The 14,266-nt window shown below is 37.2% G+C and overlaps 1 protein-coding gene across 2 annotated transcripts in view; it reads right to left on the bottom strand.

Annotated features, from left to right (window-relative positions):
* The window catches only part of LOC124167906 (autophagy-related protein 2 homolog B), a 54,074-nt gene that overhangs the window by 15,558 nt on the left and 24,250 nt on the right, over nt 1-14,266 (bottom strand). For both annotated transcript variants that reach the window (XM_046545974.1, XM_046545973.1), the window contains exons 20-28: nt 12,567-12,724; nt 11,660-11,832; nt 9,994-10,144; nt 8,703-8,950; nt 7,747-7,934; nt 6,869-7,181; nt 5,604-5,889; nt 3,108-3,370; nt 440-711 (exon numbers count right to left, since the gene is read on the bottom strand). In XM_046545974.1, coding sequence (XP_046401930.1) covers nt 440-711; nt 3,108-3,370; nt 5,604-5,889; nt 6,869-7,181; nt 7,747-7,934; nt 8,703-8,950; nt 9,994-10,144; nt 11,660-11,832; nt 12,567-12,724 — 2,052 coding nt within the window. The remainder of the gene's footprint in view (nt 1-439; nt 712-3,107; nt 3,371-5,603; nt 5,890-6,868; nt 7,182-7,746; nt 7,935-8,702; nt 8,951-9,993; nt 10,145-11,659; nt 11,833-12,566; nt 12,725-14,266) is intronic.

Below are 14,266 nucleotides of genomic sequence, written 5' to 3' on the forward strand. Positions count from 1 at the left end.
AACCACCCGAACCCACATAAAAACCTGGGAAATGCACAGTGAGGATCATTCCATTCTAGATATGCCTCCAGCAGTAGAGGGAAAATATCTGTGAGAAACCCACAAAATTGCAGAGCAACCCAACAAAACCATTTCCCCATTTTCTGAACAATTTAGAAACATTATTTTAATCCTTTTTTACAATGCATCTGTTAAATTTTAACTATTTTTTTTCAGTATTTTTTCATATAATATTGAAATAATAACTAAGATAGAATTTACTATCATCAGAAAAAATATGAATTATCTGTAGCTTTTTTGGATTATCAAAATAATGTTACTCAAGGCTGCATGCACGGTTGTAAGGCTCTGCACAGTAGTAGCGACGAAAGTTTGCAGAGGCCGTGTGCTGGGATTCTTTATTTGAAGTGAAAAATAATAAATGCCCAAGTATATTCACCTCTCAGAGGACTTTTCCCTCATCTCCTTGCCATGCTGACGGCTCGGAATACGTCGTGGTGAGCCTTCCTCTTCAGGTACACCAAAGTCATGGCCACCATACAAATGCCAGATTAGTGTCATTTCTCTGAGGGCATAGCGTAGAACAGGAGCAGGGTAATGCGATGGGGCTCGTAAAAGATCTGCCTTCCCAGCTGGTATGTAGAAATGATTATCGACTACGCGAATTGGCTCACGAGACAACACACGCACCTCAGGTTCACCAGTCCTAGACTGTTGAGAAATGATAAAAATTAAATTTTCATGCTTCACTTCATGGATGTTACAAATGCCTATTAAAAGTACTTGTAGAAAAATGATAAGACTAGTTCAATAATTAAATAAATTTTCAACAGACTTCTGATTATCAAGCAACAAATTTGCCAAATCATCACTAAAATACCCTAGATCAAAATTTTTGCCGAAAATTTGGCCAATGTGTTTTTAATTGCAATGCAAAGTATAAGAGGTGGTCTGAGTGGCCAATTACAGTATTGAAACGGCCAACAAAGATATTCATGCCATTTGAGAGCTGCAAGTACGAATCCTAAATGGATCTTGAAGCAATAATAGGGAAATTGCATACTTTTTACAGACAGTATGCTGACGTACTACAGTAAATACTTGGTACCGCAATATACTTTTTTCCGCTTAAAATTCAGTTTATACACTAGAAAATGAATCCCAAGTCTCCCAAGTTTCGCGGGCAAAAAAATACCACCCCCACTAATCTTACGCCGTGACGTCATAATTCAGTAGGAGTCCAAGATCCAAGCCCAGTAACGTCGTAGCTGCAGGTTTGGAAGAGCCACGTTGCATTTAAAGGAGAACATGGCTGAAATAAGGAAAAAATACAAGTGGTGCATTATTCCTCTCTACAATAACACCCCAGAAAAATTTTCGTGTGCATTCCTACGGAGGAAATTAGAAGAAAAACCTCGAAGCATGCCGTCCGTCGGGATGAGCGTTGCGGAAAAATAAGAGTATAATAAACGGAATGATAAACCCGTATGGTATGGGTGCGAAGATAGCTTTAATATAAATAATATTTCCGTATTTCATCGACTGAATAACTTGAACCTGAGATTTATCTATAATTCGGCCGCCGAATCTTCGAGATACTTGTTTCTCGATGGGTACGATGGGCTCGAATTATTTACGGCACTTGTTCAATTTCAGTTACAGAAGGACATAGAAAATTCCACGATTTTTAAAATCAAGGGAGGAAATATGAAAATAAAGAGCAACGTTGTTCCTCATACATTCCACTGCCAGCCAAGAAGACATCGTTTTCTTGTACTGTCGGCATCAAAATGATGTGCCGCTGTACTTTGCAAATTTATATCTTGGCTTCAGTGCATGCTATAATAATGAATTATACGTCATTTTAAAGAAAATTTTATTCTAAATTCCGATTAATTTATTTATTTCAAAAAATTCAAAAATGTAGACACCAGTGCGCAATAAATGACTCCGCGCACCGTAAAATTAGCCGTTTCACATGAGTATACGCTTTCGCCAATAATTCATGCAAGTCTCACTTTGTTGTGAACTATAAAACATTTCAGATGCACATCAGCTACCTTTCCATTTCTCAGCATCGACTTTCGGCGCCGACGAAGTCTACAGTTTCACTAAAATACCCTGATATCATGATGGAATCAGTAAAAGGAAGCTTGCTAAGATCAGCCTAAGAATAACCATATTCCTTCATCTTCACGCAATCTATCGTTTTCAATGAAAGAAAAATAGATGAAATAATAGCCCTAAAGTCACAATAAATAACTACAATACGTCTGCACTTCAATAAATGAATCATAACCACGCCGTCGCTTGTATTCAAACGTATGCAACCTCTACCATGGCCGTGCCTCCTCATACTGAATAATGACGTCACTTTTCTACCAGCCAATCATCGGGCATTTTCGATTCTCACTTGTATTTGAAAATTCTCATGAACTTTGATGAATTAAATATCGCAAACCACTTCATAAAATAATAAAAAACTTTCACCGTGGCATGCAAACATATATTTTTATATAATTTTGGGGCTCTTGATTATATCTGAAATATATGCAAGTTCCCTATCGGTGCTCACTCAAAACCTACAAGTCAATAGGTTCATAGATTAAGTGCCTCAAATACTACAACACATTTCGAACTAATAACATTCCTTTAATAATAATAGTTTGAAAAAATATGCATTTATCCAAGAGCCCACAGATGCAAATCAGAAATTATAAACATTCAAATTGCTCACATAGGTTTGATTTTTCCTAACTCTTGGATAATTACATTAATGAATTTATCTACACCATTTTTCATAGGATTTGTTTGATTCAGTTCTCCATTCAAGTCTTTAATCTTTTCCCGTTAATTTATTATCCTTTACATCAACCACTTAATCTATATATCTCATTCAAGGCCTTCCTTTGCATTTATTTCTCTCAACTTCACTTTCAATAACTAAATTCATAAGACCATCATGTCTCATAGAGAGATAAAATTTAGGAAGAACATCCCTTACACCTCAGTACAAGGGTAAAATAAAATATGCTACAAAGACTGCTCACAGGCACCAACAAAATGAATCATTTCACAATAAGATCTAGGTGTATCTCAGAACTCACAGGAATGCCAGTTCCAGGGTCATCTTCCAGGATACAAAACTCTTCGTCATCCTCGTCATCAGCACACTGGGGCACTGTGACATCCATTCCCTCATACTCCCCATCTAGTGACCCCAAGTCAGTGGCACCACTGAAAACGGGAACTTTGTGAGTGGTGTCTGCTCTTTTCTGCTCCGTTTCCCCCTTCAATGACGGAATAATGCCTTCATCTGGAAAGAAGAACACCTCGACTCCCTTCTTGGTTGGATCTAAAGCTGATGAAGCTGGAATGAATCGAATGGAATGATTTTTTTTCATTACATGTAAGAATGAGGCTAAAATTTCAAAAAAATAAACAAATACACCCATGTCTCGTATAGCGCAATTTCGATTAGCGCGATTTCGATATAGCGCAAATTCGTTCCTTGGGGAAACATTGCAAAGCAGTGTAGCCTAATCAAATATCTTAAACGCTCTCGTGATAAAGCCTTCAAGGTCATCGGTATTCACGGGGGAGAAATGGAGCGGTGGCCGAGTTGCGCATGAATAGCTTCAACATATAAGAGGGTCCATTATAGAGTCTCAAACACAATAGCTTCGTTCCCTCCCCGCAGTCGTAGGCCCTCTGCGTCTCAAGAATACAGTTCAGCAGTAGAAGGTGATTTTGATAGAGCCATGCAGAGTAAAAACCAAGAGAAAATGGCAAAAAATAGGAATGCCGGTAGAAAAATCAAGAATTTATCAAGAAAAACCATAAACCTAGAAGAGAAATTGATATAGGTCAATTGCTTTGAAAATGGAGAACGTCAAAGCAATATTGCGCGGAAGTTTAAACACACGATGCCTTATTCTGAATAAAGACAAAGTTAAAACATCAGTGACCTCAGCCGCACCAACTTCAACCAAGCGGTCTACACATACGGAAAGTTCATAGTGAATCAGTACAAAAAGACGAGAGTGGTAATCGCTCCGGTTGGTTCCAGAATTTAAACGGCAAACAGGTATTTTCAGTGCAGCGATATCAGGTGAATCTGCAAGTGTTGATAGTGCAGTCACCACAAAATTTTCTGATGAACTCCAAGCTGTGATTGAAAGTGGCTCTTTTCCCCCTCAACTAGTTTTTAGTGTTGACGAGACGATATTCTTTTGGAAAAGAATGCATTCTCGTTCATTCATTTTCAGGGAAGGAAAACCTGGGTCAGATTTCCAGGCATTTAAAGACTGTTTCACGTAGCTGCTAATGACTCGGAGAACTTCAAATTAAAATGATTTATCATTCATAAACTCCGCTAGCTATGAAATGGCATTCAAAGAAGCATTTGCCTGTCATTTCGATGAGCGACAAAAGGGCCTGGGTGACACAATAGTTGTTTTTAGACTGGTTTGAAAAATCGTCAACTGCCGGCAATGCATCACGAACCCCTGCGATATCAGATGTTAGCTCACCCGCATGACAGGAGGGAATTTCAAACGCCCGTAAGAATTTTTTTTAACATGAATAAAAGTCTTCAAATGCATGCATACTATCTTTAAAGATGTTTTAAACTATAAAAATTTATATAAATAATGTTTTATAAGGCTATTTATGGGAATATATATGTTTTAGAGGAAATTCAATACCCAAGACCTATGCTACCAGGAACGCATCCCTATCATCCCAATGTTAAAACGCTCTAGTATAAAGCAAATTCGTATAGCACAAAGACCCCAAGGAATGCATCCCTTGCACTGTACGAGACATGGGTGTAGTACAGGAAATGCCTGAATAGGGTGGCCACTCAAATATTAAAACAAAATTAGTTGACTTATCTGTACTACTTTCATAACTTTTCTTACAGAGTGAAAATATAATTAATTGTTTCTCAGGCTTGTTATGTAGAACTTTTTAATGATAAGGAAAGAATAAGAATTACAAGTTAGTTGTTTTCTACTCAACACCACATTGAAAATTTGATCTTGAATGGTTTCAGAGACCATTCCCATTACCACTGCCAGACATTGAGCAAAAAATTATTTTTGAGTGTATTTCATTAAATTTTGAATAAAAACTGATTACTTGAAATATATAAGAAAAAAACTTGAATAAATAGCTTGATAAACATATGCCTTGCACTACGATGTAAACATTTTAGGATTGACATATTTTCAGTTTTGAAATGTAATTGAAATTTTTGATTTATTAAAAATTGGACAAACAGATATTTTTAATTCTTCCTTAATCCAGATACTGACAATTTGATGCTAACTGTAGGTCATGTCCAGAATTTTTATGACATATGGTAATTATTAGGACAGTCTAATCATCACTGATAAGTAATAAGTAAAATAGTGGATTAATAGAGAAATTACAGCCAATCGAACACTTTTTTGTACTCTCCAGAAAGTGAAATATTTAGTTACACCAGTTTTTTTTCTTGTGTTATATTGATATTCCACCAGATAAAAACTGAGATCACTGCTTTTAAAATACATGAAGTATTATCCACCACTAAAAACTATCCTGAAATCTATTCTCACCAGGCTGTCCGTTGGCATTGGGAATGTTGGCATCTCTCATGGCTTCCTCCATCAAGTCATGGACATGTTCAGCTCTAAAACGAGACATGGTGGGATTGTTACCATCTGACGACAGGCTTTCCATAGAGGGATGAGGGGAAGTTGAACAACTGGCTTCACTGGCTGTCCCTTCAACTCCAGCTAGGTCACCGTCGGAAGCAAAGTATGTTAGAAGTTCTGTAAGGGCTCTCCCAGAGTCGGCACAAGTCCTCAAGTGTACAATATTGTTGGATGCTCGAAGATCAACCTATAATCACAACATTCTATTGATATGATTCCACAATAGGAGTATAATCAAAGGGAATGTCATATTTAATTGAAAACATAACAAGGATTCTTTAAAGAAAAATAAGGGGTCATCTGACATTGAACAAATTTGTAAATTCTGGAAAGAGAAGTAATTTTTTTAATACACTGACAGTGCATATGATTGTGTTTGCAAAAATGAATCTACTGAAATAAGGTGAGTGTATAGACCATTGAATGAGTAAAAAAAATTTTGTTCACTAAATTAATGATCTTTCATTATAAAAAATAATAAAAAATGTTTACTGTAAGTGCTGAAAACAGAAATGCCATTACTTCAAGTTTAATAGTTCAGTCAGCAAAGTAATATGTACAACTTAAGCTTCAGCAATTATCCTAATTAATCTGTACATACTGCCTTGTTAGGTGATTTTGAACTACAATCCCAGGAAAACGGAATATGGAGTTTAACAGAATGATCAAAATAGGTAATAATCCAAAGCCCTCATTACCTGATTATTATGGGAGGCCTTCTTAAATCACTAGCTTACACTCGAGCAATACATACAATGCATGAATTTGTGAAAAGGTAAAATTAGAATGCACAATCATAAAAAATTCACAGAATATATGTACCAACTACTACAATTTTCCAAGTGCATACAAGAAAATAAAACACTCATTTTCTTAAAAAATAACATTGTGAAATAAAATAATACAGTGACACTGGCTGGCTTGTTGGATGACCTGATGCATCAGCCTAAACCACACATGAAGAATTTCCATATGTAAAAATATGTAGAAAAAACATACACAAATTTTTAAATAATGACCAAAAATGGGAATTATTTCATTATTTCCTTTGGATAGCAATTCATAAAAATCAATCATCAATGATTATTCAAACAAACATGCGAGTATTTTAAGAGCCTGCATGCGCTGACAGCATAAATTTGAAGAGTTATTTCAGAAAATCTTACCTTGGGAGTGGCAGTTTGTGGTCCCTCATAAAGCCGTAATGAAAGTTCAAAGAGTCCCATTTCAATAACACACACATAATCCCTACGCAGATCTATGTTTCCTACATAACTAAAACCAGTGTTCTCAACACTATCTCCCTGAAGTTTAACACGTCTCACTGAAGGCTGCTCATTAGCTACCTTATCTGATATGAACAAGGCTGCATCTTCAGCAATAAAACGTAAAGTTGAAGTATTAGTCTGTGCAGCCATGTTGCTTGATACACTAAAACTTCCTAGGGTTATCACAGATAAAAGAGGAATGTGGAGTGGCCTGAAAAAAAAACAAAAAACTGTGAATAGTAACATATGTTAATATAAAATTTTCTAGGCTATGAAAAGCATTAATTAAGTTTTGAACCACTAATATCCTGAAGTCTGAACTGATAACATGAAGTAAATATAGATACAGCTTTCTTTAGGACGCTTCTCAACCAAGGCAGATTGCTAGCAACCAATCTCAAATATTTCTTTCAAAGTAGAGGTTGAGAGTTAATAAACATATCTCTCATTTATCATAAAATACTTAGATAGGCACTAATTCAACGTGGATGAATAAATTTTAACTTAGTTTTTGCACAGAATTCATTATTAAATCATGACCATTTTTTCAATGGTAAAACCTCTGGTTACGACATTAACGCCATCTTCTGGTTACCATGTTAAACGTCGAAACCATGGTTGAGATTTTTATAAAAAAATTCTGTAGAAAAACACAGTTTGAATTTATTCCTCCAAAGTTTTCATCAAATTCCACCAAGTATTGCCGGAAACCATCAACTAATGCATTGGTTAAGATATTGATAGGAAAACCAAGAGCAAAATCGAGCAAAACCAACCTATAGTCCACAGCACAGTCCCAGAGGTGGAGGTGAAGTTCCGTAACTACACGAGGCGGTGAACACCCAGCAACTGGGTAGTCTAAGACATCAAAGAAGTCCACCAGCTGTGTCAGCCAACTACTGGTACTTGGTGTTACATAATGACGAAGAGTTGCACCACGGATTCCAGCTGCTACACGGAAATTCTGTCAAGTTTGACACAAAAACGATACATAAATCTATGACCAGAAAAGAAACCCAGGCAAACATTCTACAATACCAATTTTCACTTCTAAGTGGCAATCAACTGAAAATTCATACATGGTACCATGGTACAGGCCTCAGCTCACAAATACTGGGTTTATTCTTCCCTCCCTCTGATACAAATTTGATTAACAGGCAATTTTGAATTGGTGAGGATAGAGTTCATCCCAGACTAATTCTCAGGTATGTGAATTTCACACATTTAGGGTTAGGGGGTCAGTTCCTTTTCCTGGACAACCTTTGATTTTGAGGATTTTTGTTTCAGGACGTCCCAAGGCTTCACCTGAGATATGAAACCAGGGCCCTTATATCAGCAGCTAAGTGCCTTTTCGATTAGTCTACCATGGCCCCCTTGAATACACTAATCTCTACAATCCCTTAGAAATCCCTATTAACTTAAAGGTAATGAGTAATAGAAACAAAAAATTGCACGAGTGAAGGTACTATTTTTGTAAAGGACCATTCACATATAAAATTTAGGGAAGGTCTAATAACAAGAAAACCCTATGTTTTGGGATTCTACTCATCTTGAATAAATATCACAACCTCTGTTTGCATTCAGAGTGTCAGATGTATCTTATGAGTCTACTAATTAACCCTAAAGGTATCGAACAAGCTAAAAATAATGTAAGAGGTAATATTTCCTCAAATTCTCTCTGTTGATCATGAATACAAATAAGTCTCAGAGGGACAAATCAAAAATACAATACCTTAAGGTTGGTACTGGGATCTGCATGGATACGTATCGCCACTGAGAGCATGTCAGCTCGGCTTGTATTTCCACCAGTCCAGCCCCCACTCCGCTGCTGCATTTGTCGAACCCACTGGGTTGCCAGACTCTTGGCAGTTGACGCCCCTGGACCAGAATCATATATTGTGGGTCGAAGGTGACTCGATGACCTCCGGGGACCCATTGTCGGGAGTGGAGGTATCACATCCAATGCGGTGGGCACCATTCCTTAAAATTTGAAGCAATGATGCCACAGTAAAATAATATTGTAGGTTTTCCCTATGAGCTAATTACAGGAATTCTTCTCGGGTTCTCCACCACATTAAAAGGATATAGGTATTTTGACATGTAAAAGGACCTAAATCTAATTACTAAATATTTATAAAAAATATAAAAAGAGATCAAGGACAAAAGAAAGATATCAAGTTTATAGTTTTCGGCGTGGATATTTTTCCAAGGTTAGGAGCAAGGTTTAAAGAGGGAAGACAAATATGATCTCTGGATGCTTGCCAGAACCTATTTCAAGAAAAAATATATATAAGGGTGTCCAAATAACATCCAAATTAATTTGAGCGGTAAGTACCTATATCTTACAGTTGTGTAGGCATATACAGAGCCGATGCTTTGACTGGCGAGTTGATTATCTAGGATGGCTATTCTGGTTTCCCACCAGGTGATTGCTGACATTGCTGCCAACATTTTTAAGAACCGAGTCTGTTCTCATCTTCAGGCATGAAGATGGGAATCAACCAGTAGGATCAGCCCTGAAGATGGGAACTGAATCTATTCTCCAAATGCTGGCAACAAAGCAAGATCCTACAATACTTATTATCAATCAACAGATGTCATCTACTCACTTTAACCAAATAATTAGGCACATTCTCTGGGCAGCATGCACCAAAATATGTTAGTGATATAAGAGTACCCACTGCCATGTCATAAAAGGAAAATTTCAACCGGTAAAATTAGAGGCAGACATCTCAATTTTTCAAGATTAAAAATTCATTGACTAAAAATTTAAATTGTGGAGTTTCTTACTTGCCAAATACAGATAATAAAATGATCACGTTTCCTTAGCTGAAGTCAGTTAAAACTTAGTTTTGAAACTGGAGTGTAATGGGTACAAAAGATACTTTCACTAGAAGAGCATGAGTATGCATTGATGGTTTTGTTTTTATTTTTCTATAAACACTTATACTGTCCAAACCCTTTCAACTGAGGTAGAATACGAATAGAGGTATAAAGAGGATAATGAATAAGATATGACATACCATTATGGTACAGGGCTGCTTTACAAACTTGAATGCAAACAAACCCCAATTCAGGATTTGATTTGTAACTTGAGACAGCAAATAAATTTCCATCTTCTAAAACAATATCAAATTCCCCATGCTGGTTAGGTATAACATTTCCTGCAGTATCCTAAAATAAAGATACAATTAACATTGCTAAGTGGACTCGGTGGTTAAACCAATAAAATTATGAGATCAATCATAACTAAAAAGACCCCCAAAATCCAAAGATTTTCATGTACAGTAGACTCTCGTTATTACGAAGTTCATGGGACCGAAAAACCGGATGTTCGTAATAACGAAGTTTGTATGAACGTTTCTTATAGGAATCGGCGAAAAAAACCGTAAGTGATAAATGCGATTAAATTATGCAGAAACATACATAAACAGGAAAATTCGTTTCAGTTTCGGCATGCGGCATGACGTAATCGAGGGTTGATATCCTCCCGAGTACAGTAAGTCCGATTTACGAACTAGATGCGTTCCAAAACCTTGTTCATAAGTTGATAAACCTATGGTTCGGCCACCGAGAGTTGTCCGATGACAGGCAGAATAGTCTAGGTCGGGGCAGTGTTGCCAGGTGAGAAAGTGAAATGCCTATAAAGGCCTCCGTGAAGAAAGGACACGGAAAGGACGACGAGCGTGAAGGACCCAGTGGAAGAATCACTTGTTTTGGGGATTCGAAGAAAGGTCATGTTTTAGTGGATAAGGCTTATTTCGCTGCTCTGTATGCATTTCACAACGTTGTATGATTAGGCGATGGTGAGAGGTGCGTTTGGGGAACAGCGATTGGCTGCAAACCGTGTTGGCGAAGGGTTATCCGCACCTCCTATTGTGCCGTCATCGGACCAGTCGTACTGTATGCAAGGCATCGAGAAGTACCGTTATCCTGCAGAATGCAACACTTCACAACAATCGTGCGCTAACTCACGATTGTGACGAATTGATGTAGCTGGGCGTGCAACGCAGCCAGAGCCAAAAAAAATCGCTCTCCGCGGTAAGGAACAACGGGCGAAACGCTGAACAGTTCCTAACTTCACACCGGAATGAATGATACTTTGTTCACATTATGCCCAGAGTACAATTTCCTCTACGCCGCACGGCGCAGCAAGGGCCAAATCAAAAGGCACCAAATTCGAAATTTGAAATTTTTGAATGCTGGCATCTCTGAAAGTTTGTAAATCGAATGTGCGTAGGAAGAGAACTAACTGTACATCAAATTTACGAGCTGTAATGAGTCTGTCACCATGATTCCCCAGGAATGAAGCTTATTATATGATGTTACGCGAATGGTGTAGAAAGAACCATAAATGACGCTCTTGGTCACAGTACACAAGGACAACTTAAACGTGGCGTGGTTGTTAAAACTTAGCGTAGTGAATATCCATCTAAATGCCATAGCTTGTGCGTGGAACTTCGTAATAAAGTTCATTTTGTAACCGCCAGGACCGGGACTGATGTTTGTAATTTCGTAAAAACGAATATTTCGTAATAACGTTTCTTTTCCAATAGCTTGGATAGGCCTTTTTGTCTGGACCAACAATTTCCTTCGTAAAAACGAGAACTTCGTAATGACGTTGTTCGTATTAATGAGAGTCTACTATAATAAGAATTTCAAAAGATAAATGCAAAACACATATCTTACCCTCACAGGAGTGTGGAGGCCAATTATTCCATGCCCAATGTTCAGTGACAAAACAAAATTACTTTGCCCAAAGGAATTACTTTTTGACTCCAACAGAAGCTTTTTCTTCTGCCTTTGACTATTTTCATACACGGAATGGTACACTGCATCCGTATCAGAATCTGAGTCAGACTCTAGAAATAAACACAAAAAGTGCAATACAATTTAATAGAACAAAATTTACAAAATCAATTTTTTTTTTCATTATGGCCACATTGAGAATGATTTGCAAAATATTTTCATTCATTAGAGGGCAGTATAAAATTTCAAAAAAATGTGTAGAAGGTAACCGGGGCAGATGGTAGGACATAATGGAAAAATTGTTGTCAAAAAAGCTGACTGGAAGATATAACATAACGGGAATAGTAATTACATTCAATGAGCAAATTGCTTCATTTATCAAAAACTAGCGGGCCACCTGGTGCTGCTCAGGAAGGATAGTACCCAGAAAAGTATGAAACTTTCCAAAGCACCTTGGTGGCAGGCAATACCTCACAGTGATAATGCGTCTGAGATCTGACATGTGTAGACAAGTGATTTTGGATATCCATCAATTTTTTTTAACATTGTCGTGGAACAGTCCATTGAAGAGCCACCTCAAAGTTACCATTTCATTAGTTTTTCTGGAAATTACAGGGGGAATTCATCCCTCTGATCCACCATTGAGAGGGTGTTCTTAAGTTTACCTCATTCAATAGAACCCCCCAAGATTGACCCCCCACCAAATGATTCTCCACTCTGCCAAAAAAAAAATTTCTGGCTATGGCCTTGCAGTATATTTAACATTGGTGGGGCTTACATCATTAGATGGCCATATCGAATAACACATAGACATGGAGCAATAAAACCACTAAAAAACTACCCTCACCATTCTTGCTACCAGATTTGCAGGCACCAAAAGTGTAGCCATCATCCTGTAAAAATGCAGGATGTGTGGATTGGAAATCAGCCGCTCCACATGGTGGGCTTGTGACTGAGCTCTGCGAGGGTGCTGAGGGTTCCCACAGCATTAAGTCAGTGTTTATTCTGAAAAAGAACCCATTAAAATGAAATTCATCAACTGATAATAATGCAATCAGAAAAACAAATCAACACACATGATTCTGATGAAATCTTCTCCCTCTGTTAGTTGCTCGTACAAAACGTAGTGGATATCCTGAGAAGATTTCACCCGTATCATATGCCGGGAAAGAACAAAATCTTATATCAATACACGTGATGTTTCACCATCTGAGACATACATGTGTCCCCATTTTCACCAGTTAATGAAATAATCATACAAATATGCAGCCTTTTTTCAAACAATTAAAAAATTAATTCAGGTGCACAGGGGTCACGGGCAATTTATGAACAAATTGAGGGACTCTGGTGTACTGTACTGCACTTACTTAATAAATTAATATTGGTTTAAAAAATATCGCATCATTGCATTGCAATAATTTATACCTCATTTAGCCACTTCTGCATGAATAGTCTTAAAAATCGAGTGGTACTAGCTGATTTTTAACCCAAATATTTCTTTGAACTCTAAGATGCATTTGGTAAAAAAACATTTTGTTAATAATACAAAAAATAATGCAGATGTTTATAGATTTAACTCACATTAATGGTATAGAGCAATAAGTACATTCCGAGACTTGTAGTAAAGGCCTTCTGAATGTATTTGAAATGGGTGTGCCAAGTTGCTGTGTGAGAGCAAAATGTATGAGAGTCATTATTTTTAAGGTCACACCAATGAGTTGCCACAAAATTTAACTGCAGGAAAAATGCAGTAATCTCCCTATATAAAGAATTCTACCGGACTAGGGAAATAGCAAATTCGTTAAATGGGGTTTGATATACAAATGTGATTTGCGGGTTGCGTTGTTTCAAGATGACATAAGAGTACACGTAGAATGAAGAGGTGAGTCACAAGTATAGCTGCTACAGTGGTATCGTGTCGGGAATTTTTTTAAGAGACAACCAAATCTAACCATGGTAACTAACAGAGCATGTCGATAACAAACAAGGCCTTTGCATGACTGTCTGAGTTGTACACAATTGGATACAAATTCCTGACCACTTCCACAAGACCTGGAGAGCTGAAATTTTGCTATGAGATAGGGTACTAAAAATAATTAGGAGAAAATTTCCAGAAAACCTGACTATCTGCACCCTTCCCCTCGAAAGGAATTCAAAATGGGGTGAATTCCAGCATTTCCAAGCACTTCTCAGGTTTATGGTCTCCTAAGCCCACTGTACCTTGGAATCTTAACTACATATGTCCATTATTTGGAATGGGGAGAATCAGTGCTTCAATCAATAAATTGCTCATTAAAATCTGAGGCTCAAAGGTCAATCATTTTTTTGAATCGAGGTGGAAAGAATAACACAATAAAATCGAATATGTACCTTATTTAATACACAAAAAAATTAATTTCCGCATGGAAAGCAAGCTCAATGAACAACTTTGAAGCAGTTACCTCTCTGTAATAAATTCAAGAAAGATGATCCTGAATTAAAACCGCAAGAGGTTTAAATCTAATTCAACATTTTCTCCTTATTAAATCTACTTTCATAAAATTACTT

This window comes from Ischnura elegans, chromosome 11 (assembly GCF_921293095.1).
Source record: "Ischnura elegans chromosome 11, ioIscEleg1.1, whole genome shotgun sequence".
Taxonomy (NCBI): domain Eukaryota; kingdom Metazoa; phylum Arthropoda; class Insecta; order Odonata; family Coenagrionidae; genus Ischnura; species Ischnura elegans.